This window comes from Dipodomys spectabilis, unplaced genomic scaffold, assembly GCF_019054845.1.
Source record: "Dipodomys spectabilis isolate Male_0828 unplaced genomic scaffold, ASM1905484v1 ptg000174l, whole genome shotgun sequence".
NCBI lineage: Eukaryota > Metazoa > Chordata > Mammalia > Rodentia > Heteromyidae > Dipodomys > Dipodomys spectabilis.
Genome location: NW_024870851.1, coordinates 3379930 through 3393043, shown reverse-complemented (window position 1 = coordinate 3393043; position 13114 = coordinate 3379930). Strand labels below are relative to the sequence as shown.

The following is a 13114-nucleotide window of genomic DNA, read 5'->3' as shown; positions in this document are numbered from 1 at the left end:
GCCATACCTGCTGGTTCCTAATAGGGTGCAGGTGGTCAGGTCTAGTTCTATCCTGACAGCAGCTGGACCGTTGTCACAGTCCCCAGCAGAAGAATCACTGTCCTCACATCCCTTCTGCTCCCTATACTGAGGCTAAGACTTGTTCACTGACATGCACTGTCCAGGGGTCATCTCCACCTACCTAGCCCTGCCCCATCATCCTTCATGTCCTTGGAAGAGTATGTCTAGTGTGGGGAGTTCTGACACACAGAGACAGCTGAGACTGAGACCCATATGCCAGGTACTAGCCATACCGCTGCTCACCCTCCACGTATGGAGGGATCTGAGAGAATTATGGGTGGTCACTTCTGCTTGAAATTTCAGTATCTGGGCAGTTTGGAAGATTCTCAAGTTACTTAGGGAGCTAGAGTTCTCGTAGTCTTATCTTTTTTAAAATTATCTTGGAATGTTTAGGCTCTTATATGTCTTGGAATATAAGTCTGCTCACTTAATTCTTCAACTCCAAGACACTGAATTTTGCTGTGATACATTATGTGTGTTGTCAGGAAGAGCCACTAATTACAAAAGGGTCGTATGATATTCCAGATGCATATATGCAAACATATTGACTAAACGATGGTTTACGTAGGGGATGATTAGAATGGTGTAACTCTTTCAAAATTACAGTTTAACAAAATGAATACCAGGAAACTGAAATGTGTGTTTCAGAAGTGGGGCGGCTGAGAGGAGAGAGGGCAGACAGATGGAGGGAGTCATAATATTCCATGTACATGTGTGTAAATGGGACCAGGTAACTTGAGCGGATGGGGTTGGGAGAGAGGGCAAGAATGATGGAAGGGATGACATTGATCAAAATACATTGCATTCATAAACTGATATGTTGGATTGAAACCCCTTTGTGTAACTACTTAAAGATAATTTTTAAATCATATATATGTATATACAATATATGTACATGAAACCATGTTTTAAACAGTTTCTAAGACGGGAATCTGATATGAATTCACTATAAGCTGTTCGCTAAAATAGCTTTGGGTACAGGCTTTGAGAAGCTAATACAAATCTACCAAAAATGATTCTAGATGAGAAGAACAAGCAGGGATGGGGGTGGTGGTAACTATATCAAAGGGACAGATAGCATTGCACCCTCGTAGAGCACAAATCCCTTCCCCACAAACCCACCCTTTCCATGTGCTTTCTTTTCTTTCATAGGTGAAACGGGAGTTAGCAGGTGTCCTCATTTTTGAGTCTCATGCCAAAGGAGGAACCGTGTGTAAGTGAACTCTAACAGGAGATTATGCTGGTCATGCCGTCTCCAACACATGCCACACAGGCATCACGCAAACGCTCTCTTGCTGGTTCCCAGTCTGACATGACAGGATGGTGTATGGCACTTGCATTTTTCTGTTATTATTCCAGCACAGGTCAATTAACCTGAAAGATTAAATAAGGTTCTCGGTGGTTTTCTATCACCAGCATATGTAGTGTTGCCAACATGAGTCTCACTGGCTGGCTGCACTACTGGTTCAAGGCTATTCTAAAAAGGGTAGATTTGGGTCTGGCACTGGAGGCTCACGCCTATAATACTAGTACTCAGGAAGCTAAGATCTGAAGAATGCAGTCTGAAGCAAGCTGGGGCAGGAAAGTCTGTGAGACTCTTTTTATTAATATTTATTTAAAAATTTCTTTGATATTTTTTATTTTTACGTGGCACTGAGGAATGGAATCCAGGGCCTCATGCATGCTAGGCAAGCACTCTACCACTAAGCCACATTTCCAGCCCCTTCTGTGAGACTCTTATGTCCAATTAACCACCAGAAAACCAGAAGTGGAGCTGTGGCTCAAAGTGGTAGAGCACAAGCCTAGAGCAAAGGAGCTCAGGGTCAGTGTCCAGGCCCTGACTTCAAGTCCCATGACTGATCAAAATAATAGAAAAGGTAAAAGTGTGATTTGGGCAGAATCTTGGGTAGCACTTTCCCCAGTAACCCCACTTCAGTTTGTGGCTTCAGAAGAACTCATCTGCCTCATGAGACTGCTTCTTTCAATGATATCTAAGGCATTCTGTTTTATGTTCTCTCTCTCCTTTCCATGATGTACTCTATGCCTGTGAGATTTCTTTGACCCAAATATTTATACAATGATAATATCCAGTATCTCTCCAGACTTCAGTTCTATGGTCATATTTGGAAACAAGAAATTAAAATGTGACATTAATAGATGGGAACAATATTATCTAAGTTGGCATTTCTCTCTAGAACTACAAACTCTTTCTTGAACAACAAGGGTTGTGAATGAGCTAGGAAGGACGGGACATGCTGTCTTGTCTAATCTCTCACGGAATCATAAGACTTATCCCATGCTGAAGGTTCTCAGAGGTTCTGCATGAAAGAAAAAAGGAGCTCTGTATCCAAACTGATATTTTCCCCCACCTAGTGAAACATAGGACACTCGTGCTGCCCGTGATCGTTAAAAAAGCAAAAAATACAAATTATAAAAGCAAGATGAGTCTAAAAAATGTCTCCCAACTGGTTGCTAGTAGCTCATACCTATAATTCTAGCTTCTCAGGAGGTTCAGATCTGAGCATCTAGGTTCACCACCAGCCCACACAGGAAAGTCCATGAGACACTTTAGCTGCAACTAACCATCAAAAAGCCAGAAGTGGAGCTGTTTCTCAAGTGGTAGAGTGCTAGCCTTGGGCAGAAAAGCTCATGTCAGGCCCTCAGTGTATGCCACAGGACTGTCAAACACACACCAAAATTTTTTTTATTTTTCAGTCATCCAAAGTACTGTTTCTGACACTGATACCTAGTTTACTGAGCTATTTCTGTACATTTTAAAGTTGACTTTAACATTTTTATTTTTATGCTCACTTATGACTTATAGTGTTTCATTCTTTTCATTCAAACTTATGAATTGTTTTTACTATTAAACATTATTTAAACATTTCATTTGAAAAATAGAAAAGATTGCAACTATCATTTTAATCTTTTTTGTTATTGTTGCTAATGTGTGTCATACTGGAGCTTGAACTCAGGGCCTGGGAGCCGTTTCTTAGCTTTTTCACTCAGAATTGGCACTCTACCTCTTGAGCCATAGCTCCATTTCTGGCTTTTGTTGGTTAATTGGAGATAGGAGTCTCATAAGCTTTCCTTTCCTAGGCTAGCTTGAACCCCAACCTTCAGATCTCAGCCTTCCAAGTAGCTTAGATTACAGGTATAAGTAACCTGGGTTACATTTTAATCTTTTCTAAAACACCCCCATCATGCCATTTACTTTCATATTTTCAAAATAATGAAGTTACAGAATTCTAGTTGTAGACATCTTACTCTCTCTTTCTCCCATTTTTCTCTTTCCCTCCTTAGGGCAAGTCCTGCCTTAAATGTAATAGTTGTTATTCAACCAATGGTTACTGATCTAAAAACAAGATGGGGTGCTGATTTTCATGTTTTCGAACTTCTTATTACTGGTCAGATTATTTTTTAAACTAATTTCTTTAGTACAATGTTTTTGCTGAATTGTGGGAATTCCTTGAAGAAGTAGGTTGTTAATAAGTGGATCTCTGATAAAAAGCTGTTTTTCCAAGCATAGACTCAGTGCCCCATCTCCCTCCCTTTCATGGAGTGTAGACAGATAAATAATATTCTACCTGAATAAGTTAGTATTTACCAGTAAATTTTTTTGTATTTTATGTACATATAATGCTAGAGACTTAAAAATGATGATTTGATAAGCTATAATTTATATTGATGTGCTTCTATTCTTGTAGTAAGTCTTTTCATCTTTTTATGTCTAGTGTTTAACCAGGGGGAAGAAGGTACCTCCTGGTACATTATTCTAAAAGGATCGGTGAATGTAGTCATTTACGGCAAGGTACATATATATTTTTTCTTTGGGAAACTTTACTATACTCCATTTACTAGTGTGGCTTGCTATGGGAACAGGGTAATGTTACTAGATTTGCAGTCACATCATTACTTGATGTAGAAAAGATATGATCACATCTCTGATCATAAATCTTCTCGGTTATTATATCCAGAGTAGTGGTATACTTTCTGGGCTCATCTCCTTTTAGATTATAATGCATGCATTTAAGTTAAGCCACTGATTGTATTATTTGAGGAAAGAAAAATTATACATTGTATGTTAAGTATAAAATCCTGTTTGGACATTCTTCGGTAGGACCCATTTATACACACCGTGTTTCTCGGGGTCAGTGGTTACAAGGGAGTAGACGTTTGCTCCATTTCACCAGAATGTGCTGCTCTCTCCAGGGCGTCGTCTGCACCCTGCACGAGGGAGACGACTTTGGCAAGCTAGCACTAGTGAACGATGCTCCCAGAGCTGCCTCAATTGTCCTGAGAGAAGATAATTGCCATTTCTTAAGAGTTGACAAAGAAGATTTCAACCGGATCCTGAGGGTGAGTCCAAAGCAAAGTGTGGCTGAGGAATATCTTATTCCCTTCTCAAAGAAGCAAAGATTTGAGTGGAGTCTTAATTAAGCCGGACTATTGAATGTGAGTTCAGTGTACTGGTGTGCCTTCTGGAGTCCAGATGCAAACAGCACAGGTAGGATGCTGTGCTGGACCAAATATCTCCGCACATACCTGTTACATGAGATGTGATGGACAGTGAGTGTCTAGGAAAATAACAGTCTAGGAAGTTTCTCTCTGGATTTCTGGGCACCTCTTTTTGTGTCCTTCCTGTTCCCTCCTCCCTAACACAGCAGCAGCTCCCTGTACACTATGTCTTTCTCTGTCCAGTCCCTCCTAGTGGCCACCTCTCATCAATTCCCGAAGCTGAACCCTTCTTATGTCTTCTCACAGTCTCTTGACTTTGAGTAATGGCATGTTAATGACAATTAACCCAATCTTGATTACTCTAACCAAGCATTTTCATTTCAAGTGCTTCATCTCAAATAGTTTCAACACTAAAGGCGTTTTTGCCTCTGGCAAGAGGATGAATGATTGAAGTGATAGGAGCTGTGCAATCATACTTAAAGTTGGCTCTGAAGAGGAGTCTGCTCTAAGCGTGGTAAGGTATTTGTGGGAGTGCAAGGTGTCCCAGATCTTCTTCCACATACAGTCCCAGTCCTGTGGGAAGAATGACTAGTAGAGGCTCTACTTGTGGATGATGACAATTTCCCATCATCCCGCTCTCTCCAGTGGCTTGTGCTCCTTTTCATCTTAAATGGAGCTCCCCCAGGGGGCTCTTCTAAGATCCTCTGCCCTCCCAGAGCAGCTTCTTTCTTTCCCCTCCCAGTATATGGACTCTTCCTCCCCCTGCCACTCCCTCTGCTACAAACATTTCAGGCAACATTTCCCCCCCGCCCCCAGGAATGTCTCAATGCCAAGAGAATTAAATTAAAATTTGTTCCATTAAATAGTAAAGGAAAAAAATACCACATGGTTAGTTCTTACCTGATCCTTGCTAAGATGGAAGCTAAATGTTGAGAAAAAATGTATTCAAAACCATCCTGAATGGGAGAGAATGAGGGAACAGATGACACCGTACAAACTGAAATATACTCATTACCTAAGGGACATAAATGTAACCTCTCTGTGTATCACCTCTATAATAACAACAAAGTAAATTCTAAGAAAAATAATAAATAAATAAAGCCATACTTTACAAACACTTTGAAGTTGACACACAGAGTTTATACTCTGAAAGAATATATATCTGAAGAATCAGATCAGGACCATTTGTTGATAGAATTAATAAAGTCATTCAAAATAACTGAAGAAGGTATTCTAACAGACTTCACATTATTTTTTTTTGAAGAACAGTCTTTTGATTAGAGACAGAAGCAGTGCTGTTGCGGTACTAGGATTTGAACTCAGGACTTCATGCTTGCTTGGCAGGTTCTCTGCCACTTCAGCCATGCCTCTAGCCCCAAGGTTCCACTCCAAAGGAAACCAGATAGACCCATAAGAAGAAAGGAACTTTGTGGACTCCGAATGCTGTTCAGCACATATTTTTATGAATATAAATCCCCTCTCCACCATTGCAAACAATTACCCAAAGATTTCTCAGTGCCCAGGCACGGCACTCTATACTGCTGTTTCTCATCTGGAATAAAATTAGAGCTGTGTGTTTTTTTTAAAGGCATGTCTCAAGCCTCATCTGGTCTTCCCTCTGACCATTCCAGCCCTTGACTTTGAAAATGACTTAATTTGTAGACGCAACAATTAGCATCACAAGCACCAAATGAGTTTCTGAAACGTTCGAAATTTTTTTCATTGTCTGAGTGTAACGCAGCATCTGTATGTGGCATAATTTGTATTTGCAGGATGTGGAGGCGAATACAGTCAGACTTAAAGAACATGACCAAGATGTCTTGGTGCTGGAGAAGGTCCCAGCAGGGAACAGAGCTTCTAATCAAGGAAACTCACAGCCTCAGCAAAAGTATGTTTGCATCTAACATTGTAATTGCCAGACTATGATTAACCTTTTCACACGACGTCGTCGTTGCTACAATAGCGTGTTCGCCTCTTTTTTTTGTTTTTGAAAATGGCAGCGTGTGTGACTTTTTTCCTTTCTCTATTGACTAATCACCCGTCTTATGGAGTCTAATGTATCCATATCTGGCACTGCTTTGAGACTGGTGCTGCTTGGTAATCTTGGAGAGAATATTCTCCTACTCTCAAAGCCTTTCTCTCTGCACCCTATTCAAGTGTAATAGCTGAGGAACAATGGATTACTGGGCAGCTCAATGGATGCAGGCCCCTGGGTGCTGACAAGATCTGGTATTTGAACATCTTGTATAGGATTTCTCATAAAGTGTTTGCATCTTATCAGAATGAGCGTCTTGATGAAAACCCAGGTTTCAAATACAAAAATACTGATTTTAGCCCATCTCTTTGACCTCCTTCCTTATTTTGCCAGTGTTGCAAAGGGATTTGCTTGATATTGTTCAGGCCTCCTGCTTAATGTGAATCTTTTTCAGTATCTCTGTGTACAGTTCCATCTTTCGCTACAACCTTCTTCCTGTATCAGACCTTTTCAACAATTTACTAGCATTGAAGTAATAAGACAGGAAGATCAGAATATGGCTTCAAGAAGTCCTAGGAGGGGCTGGGAATGTGGCTTAGTGGTAGAGTGCTTGCGTAGCATGTATGTAGCCCTGGGTTTGATTCCTCGGTACCACAAGCACAGAAAAAGCCAGTGGCACTGTGGCTCTAATGGTAGAGCACTCACCTTGAGCAAAAGAAGCTTAATGACAGTGCCCAGGCCCTGAGTTCAAGCCCCAGGACTGGCAAAAAAAAAAAAAAAAAAGAAGTCCCAGGAAGCCACGTGCCTGTAATCCTAGCTACGCAGGAGGTTGAGATCTGAGGATTGTGGTTCAAAGCCAGCCCAGACAGGAAAAACTCTAAGACTCTCTAGTTAATCAGTAAAAAGCCAAAAGTGGATCTGGGGTTCAACTATTAGAGCACATTGAAAGAAAAAGGTCAGAGCAGTTGCTATGCAATGAGTTCTAGCCCCAGTACTGGAACATGTGCATGTGTATACACATATGCAGAGAAGAGAAACTTATTCAGGTTTTTATTAACTCATTTAAGAAATATCAATGAGTACAAAGTAATGCACTATAGAAAATTAGCTCCTTGGAGAATGAAAAGCCACCTTCTCAAGAGGTAATTTTTCATATTGAATATTTTGCATATCAGACCAGAGTTGAAAAGAGAGTCTAAGTAAATAAAGTTGGAACTAACATTCAATTACATGCCAACAGCTATGTCTGTGGAATGACATAAACGTTGGAAAGGCTCGGGGTATCTGTCTCCTCACAAATTGTCCTTTTGGAACTCAAGAGAGTGTCACCACACTGGTGTCAATGTTAGTTTTCAGAACCACTTTTTCCTCTGAGAAATCCAAGCAACTCAATTCTGAATGTGACTATTGAAATGTAAGGGGGCAGATACATTCTGTGGGATGCCATTTTGTTTGTCTACCTATTAGGTAAGTGCAGTAAGAAAAAAAAAAAGGGACTTAAGCTTGGGAAGGACCCTTTCTGTTCTGCTATTCTGTTGCTTTTTCCTCCTGTTTCCCCATTGCTCTCTCTCTCTCTTGTTGCAAGGAAATGGTTTTTCCCTATTCTCTCTTCCTATCTCTAGCCTTTTTTTTCTTCTACGTACTGATGGAACAATCTTCATTTGGAGACTTGGTGATAGGGAAATGTTTTTTTTTTTTTTTTCCATCACGAGTGAAAAACAAGCTGCCACTTAGGTAATGTGAACAAGTCAGGCTGCTTGACTTGACCTGCCATGGCTCTCATACAGTAAACTGACGAGAGCCAGGCTGTCTGGCCTCAAGTGCTCTTGACCTCGCTTTAAACAGAGGTCAAGCAGTAGGCTCCTGGCAGTGTCCAGCACAAAATAAAACCATAAAGTGATGTGGTTTAGCCAGATCTGAAACCTCAAGATCACATACTGAGCTACCAAAAGCTTCCGCCTCTTCCTCTCCAGAGTTTCCTGCCCTCAAGGAATGCCAGCTCCCGAGAGTCTTCTGTGAACTAGAGGCTGAGGAGGGCAGCCATGTGGCTATGCCACTAGAGGGCGTCTGAGAGCCAAAGAAAGATCTCCCTCGGTATCCCGCTGGCCAGGCCAGTAGAACTTTGGAACTAGTGAGGTGAAAGACTTGTGACCAGTCTTCATTCCTTTTGTCCAGACCTAATACTTAAGCCAAGAGAAATCCAAACCCAGAATACTAAAATGTGACCTCTAGCTGCTTGCAGAACTAAACTTTTCCCGCATAGGGAGCAACTTTCAAACTGATGTATCCATCAACATTGCTGACTATAAAGCTTATAATTTGGTAGCAGCTCCCTAATGCCATGTGAAGAAGAAATAAACAGACTGGCTTTTCCCAGCCAGTTTTCACCTGAAGAAATGAATTTATACTCTTATTTAAATGTCAGTTTTTTTTTTAACTAACCAAACAGAAAAGGTCCTTGTAAGAGGGAGGTTTTTCATGACAAGGTTCCCTGTTCGAAATGATTGCAGGCAGGTAGACTTGTTCTCCATATAGAGCATCTTGGTATCTAGGCAGAAAAATTCTGTGAGTCACACACTTGTATTCTGAAGGCAAGACAGTTCACACCAGAGCTCTTCCCTTCACTAACTCTGGCTCAATGTCCCTCACCCCCACATACTTCTGAGTATTCAGTCTACCTGCAGAGGGTGAGAATATTTAATTTGCAAGAATAAATATGACCTAATTCAGTGCCCACCCAGTCTGGGACATAGGAAGCTCTGTACAGATGTGGAATGCTCTCTCCAACCCACTTCCCAGTGCTATACTTTCTTACAGCTCTGCTGGCATGGTGTTCACATATTCCAGGAATGATTGCATGAGCTGAGCAGAATTCCCCCTGAAGCATTGGACATCCCATACAGATAGTTATTGCTATTCATTGCCTCCAACAGAGGTGCAACCATTGTCATCTGCCTTACTTACTTTGGGAAAGAGGTCATACTTGAGAGATTAAAGTAGATTCTTTTTCATGGGACTTTTCCTTTCTCCTTCTCTAGGTTCCAAAGCCGGGTTTCCTCAAAGACTTAATTCTTTAGCTTCCCTTTCAATCTGTGTGTATTCCCAGAATAATTTCATTCCAAATAGGCTACTTGTTGTTCCTTATCTGGTCCCAGGGTCACCCCAATCACCATATTTTCCCAAGCCCAGGGTCATATAATATGTCTCTGCCCTTGTACCTTAGCAGGAACAAAGACTTGGAGGTTTCACATGTTACAGAAATTCTTGAGATCTTAAAGCCTCTCCTACAAGGCCTCAAACAGTCAAAGAAACATACTGCTGAGGCAGCAAGAATCAAATTCTACCCCTGCTTTCTGAACATTAGAGAATTTTATTTTCAGTCTTGGCTTTTCATTCCTGTTGTTTTGCTTTCAGCAAAATGCCAAGCAGGAAGGTCGAGTGTTTGGTTCCAGAAGAGAAACACCCAGAATCAACTTCATGTACTTTGTGGCTTCCATGAACTGCTTTTCACCATTTTGACTTTGACTTTGAAACCACCTAAATTCAATTTAAAAAATGAACATTAGATGGATCTCCTGGACTCATGGCTATTGCCAGCCTCCCCCAAATAATTTATATTTGACAACAGAGTTAATTATGTGTTTTTCTACTGTTGATTAATTTCCTATTTGTGATGGTACTGGAGTTAGCTCATTGCTATTTGAAATTTTGTTTTCTTTTGTCTTATTATTAGCTGCATTTTCGAAGCATATACCAGTATACAGTTGGGGAGAGACAGAATATTCCACAAATAGGCAGGGAAATCCAGTGTGGGACTAAACTTTTGCTACAAATCACCCATATATGGATAACTAAGTTCACTGTCATTCCCTCCCCGTCCCCCACCCCTCACGCAGACACATACTCCCTTGCCCTGCCCCATCCTAGCCTGCCCTGCCCTGCCCTTGCCCTGCCCTGCCCTGCCCTGCCCTGTGATTTATATGTTCCTTTCCATTTCCCTGCAGAACAAGGTTGATAGCCCTTAGTTTCCAGCCTAAGGCTGTTCTCCAAGAAGTTTACTGTAGTTCCCTGTAGGGAGAAAACAAAACAAGACTTTTTAATAACTACTTGCTTTGTTGGTTTTTCTTTTGTCTCCTGTTGTAGGCATGGAGAATATATTGGCCATAAGTACAATTTACAATCTCCCTTGGATCTCAGATATAAAAAATATATTACACAGGGAAAATGTTTTTAATTGATAGTTGCCCATTTTTGAAAATAACTAAAGACAGTTTTATTTCTTATCCAGGTATACTGTGATGTCAGGAACACCTGAAAAAATTTTAGAGCATTTTCTAGAAACAATTCGCCTTGAGCCAGCTTTAAATGAAGCAACAGGTATGCACACAGAACAGGTTTGTGTATCCATTAAATCCATTCATAGCATTGGTTTTACTTTTTTAAATCCAGATTTACTCTCACTGTGTATTGTCAGCAGTTTGAGAAGGAGATGATGTGTACTGCTACTTAGAATATCAGCTGGGTTAAGTGACTCACATCTGTCATCTTACTACACAGGAAGTGGAGGTGTTGAGAATCATGGTTCAAGGCCATTGTACAAAAAGTTCACTAGACTCCATCTCAGCTTAGAAAAAGCTGGGTCTAGTGGTGTGTGCCTGTGATCCCAGCTATACAGGGAAATAGAATAAGAAAATCATGATTCAGGCCAGAACTAGCAAACATACAAAACTCTGTTCAAAAAATAATGAAAGCAAAAAGGACTAGAGTATATCTTAAGTGGTAGAGCGCCTGCCTAGTAAACGTAAAGGACTGAGTTCAAACTTCATAGTGCTAAAAAGGAAGGGAGGGAGGGATAGTATCTGTGTATGGCACAAACAGAGCAATGGATCTGACTCTGCCTTTGCATGCCCGGTTGTGCCCTCAGTTTCATCCATACACCTGAGGAGTGGCCATCCACAGACATCTCTTACGTCACCATTCAATCCCACTTTACAAAGATACCTACTAGGTTATGATTTAATCCCTACCAATTCCCACAGGGCATCTGAAGCTGCATCTGGGACACCTCTTTGAGAGTCTTGGTCTCCAGTCTCACTAAATGCCTGTATTGGTTTCTTGTAGCTGCTATAACAAAAAAGCACCACAACTAAGGTAGCAGAAATGATGGCATTTGCTTATCTCCCTTCCTGGAGGCCACAGGTGTGAGGTGAAGGCGGTGGTGGTGCTTTCTGAGCACAGTGAGGGAGCGTCTGTGCCCTGCCTCTTCCCCAGCTCCTTGCGGTACTAGCTGCACCCTCCCCTGCTTGTGTGGCTGCATCACCTGCCACTGCCTTGGTTTTGGTGTGGTCCTCTGTGCACATCTTTCTCTGTGTCCTGTATCCCATTCTGTAAGGACACCAGGCACACACAATCACAGCCACATTCATGCTCTCATGTTAACCTGACATGTCTACAAAGACCCAGTCTCTACATAAGGTCACATTCTTACCCACGGGAGTTATAACTACAGTATATCTGTTTGGAAGGATTAAATTCAATGCATCATGCCTTCTTCAACAGAGCCAGTCTTGCTGCATAAGACACAGGGAGTCAGTGTTAAAGATGAATGTCATAAGTGAACTAAATGTTTTACTCTTTTATTTCTGCAGTCAGATTTTTTCTGGTACTGGGCCTTGGACTCAGGACCTTGTGCTCTCATTTGTTTTTTTCTGTTGTTGTTCATGATCGACACTCTACCACTTGAGCCACAGCTCTGCTTCCAGCTTTTTGCTGATTACTTAGCCATAAGAGTCTCATGGACCTTGAACCTCACATCTCAGCCTCTTGAGTAGCTAAGAATACAAGTATGAGCACCACCTAGGATCACAGGCCTGAGCCACCGGTGTCTGGCTTTACAACCAGCTTCTTATTTCATCTCCTTCCAGCCTCCTATTTTATAAACCAATTATATAAGATTTATTTTAATCAAAAAATGGATTAGAGTATAGGAGATACAAAAGCTATGCCCCCTGGCTTCAGGCTGTTTTCTGAGTGTTGGGCAGTGCTAAGCTGAGTGGGTTAGGCAGTGTGAACAAGGGATTGCTCTTCCTCTCCCTCCCTCTTTTCCACTCTTCCTCCCTCAGGAAGGTTACAGTCTGCTAAGCATAATTTGGAGGTAGGGCAGAATGTGCTCTGGGTTTCAGGGGCATAGAATGATCAAGGGTACCTGGGAAGTGGCCCTGAGGGAAGGCTGGTGACCAGGAACTGGAGATGGCATGAAGCCTTCATTCTGACATAGATATGAGCAAGGAAGAACTTGGGATCAGCTCTTTGCAATTCTGTCTTATACATCAGTGGAAAGGGAGGGAAGATCTTAGAATTTGGGGTACAACCCATAGAGGATCATAACTGCAAATGTGTGGCTGAAGATGTTTAAACCAGGAGAGCTTTTTCTGAAACAAAAACTTCCTCTGTATGGAAGTTAGAGAAACCACCGAGGGGCTATTTAGGAGGGTTTACCTATAACCTTGAATGAACCTTAGGACAGGAGAAAGACAGGTGGTCATATAATGCCATAAACCTTCTCTAAAGGAAGTATTAACCAAAAGGAAGATTCTGATACATTAGAAACTATGATATCTA

At 41.4% G+C, this 13114-nt stretch overlaps 1 protein-coding gene across 5 annotated transcripts in view; it reads left to right on the top strand.

Moving 5' to 3' along the window:
* Rapgef4 (Rap guanine nucleotide exchange factor 4) overlaps nucleotides 1–13114 on the top strand; it is a 305860-nt gene that overhangs the window by 238442 nt on the left and 54304 nt on the right. For all 5 annotated transcript variants that reach the window (XM_042694172.1, XM_042694174.1, XM_042694173.1 and 2 more), the window contains 5 exons: nucleotides 1213–1273; nucleotides 3795–3871; nucleotides 4273–4419; nucleotides 6291–6406; nucleotides 10782–10870. In XM_042694172.1, the coding sequence (XP_042550106.1) occupies nucleotides 1213–1273; nucleotides 3795–3871; nucleotides 4273–4419; nucleotides 6291–6406; nucleotides 10782–10870 (490 nt within the window). The remainder of the gene's footprint in view (nucleotides 1–1212; nucleotides 1274–3794; nucleotides 3872–4272; nucleotides 4420–6290; nucleotides 6407–10781; nucleotides 10871–13114) is intronic.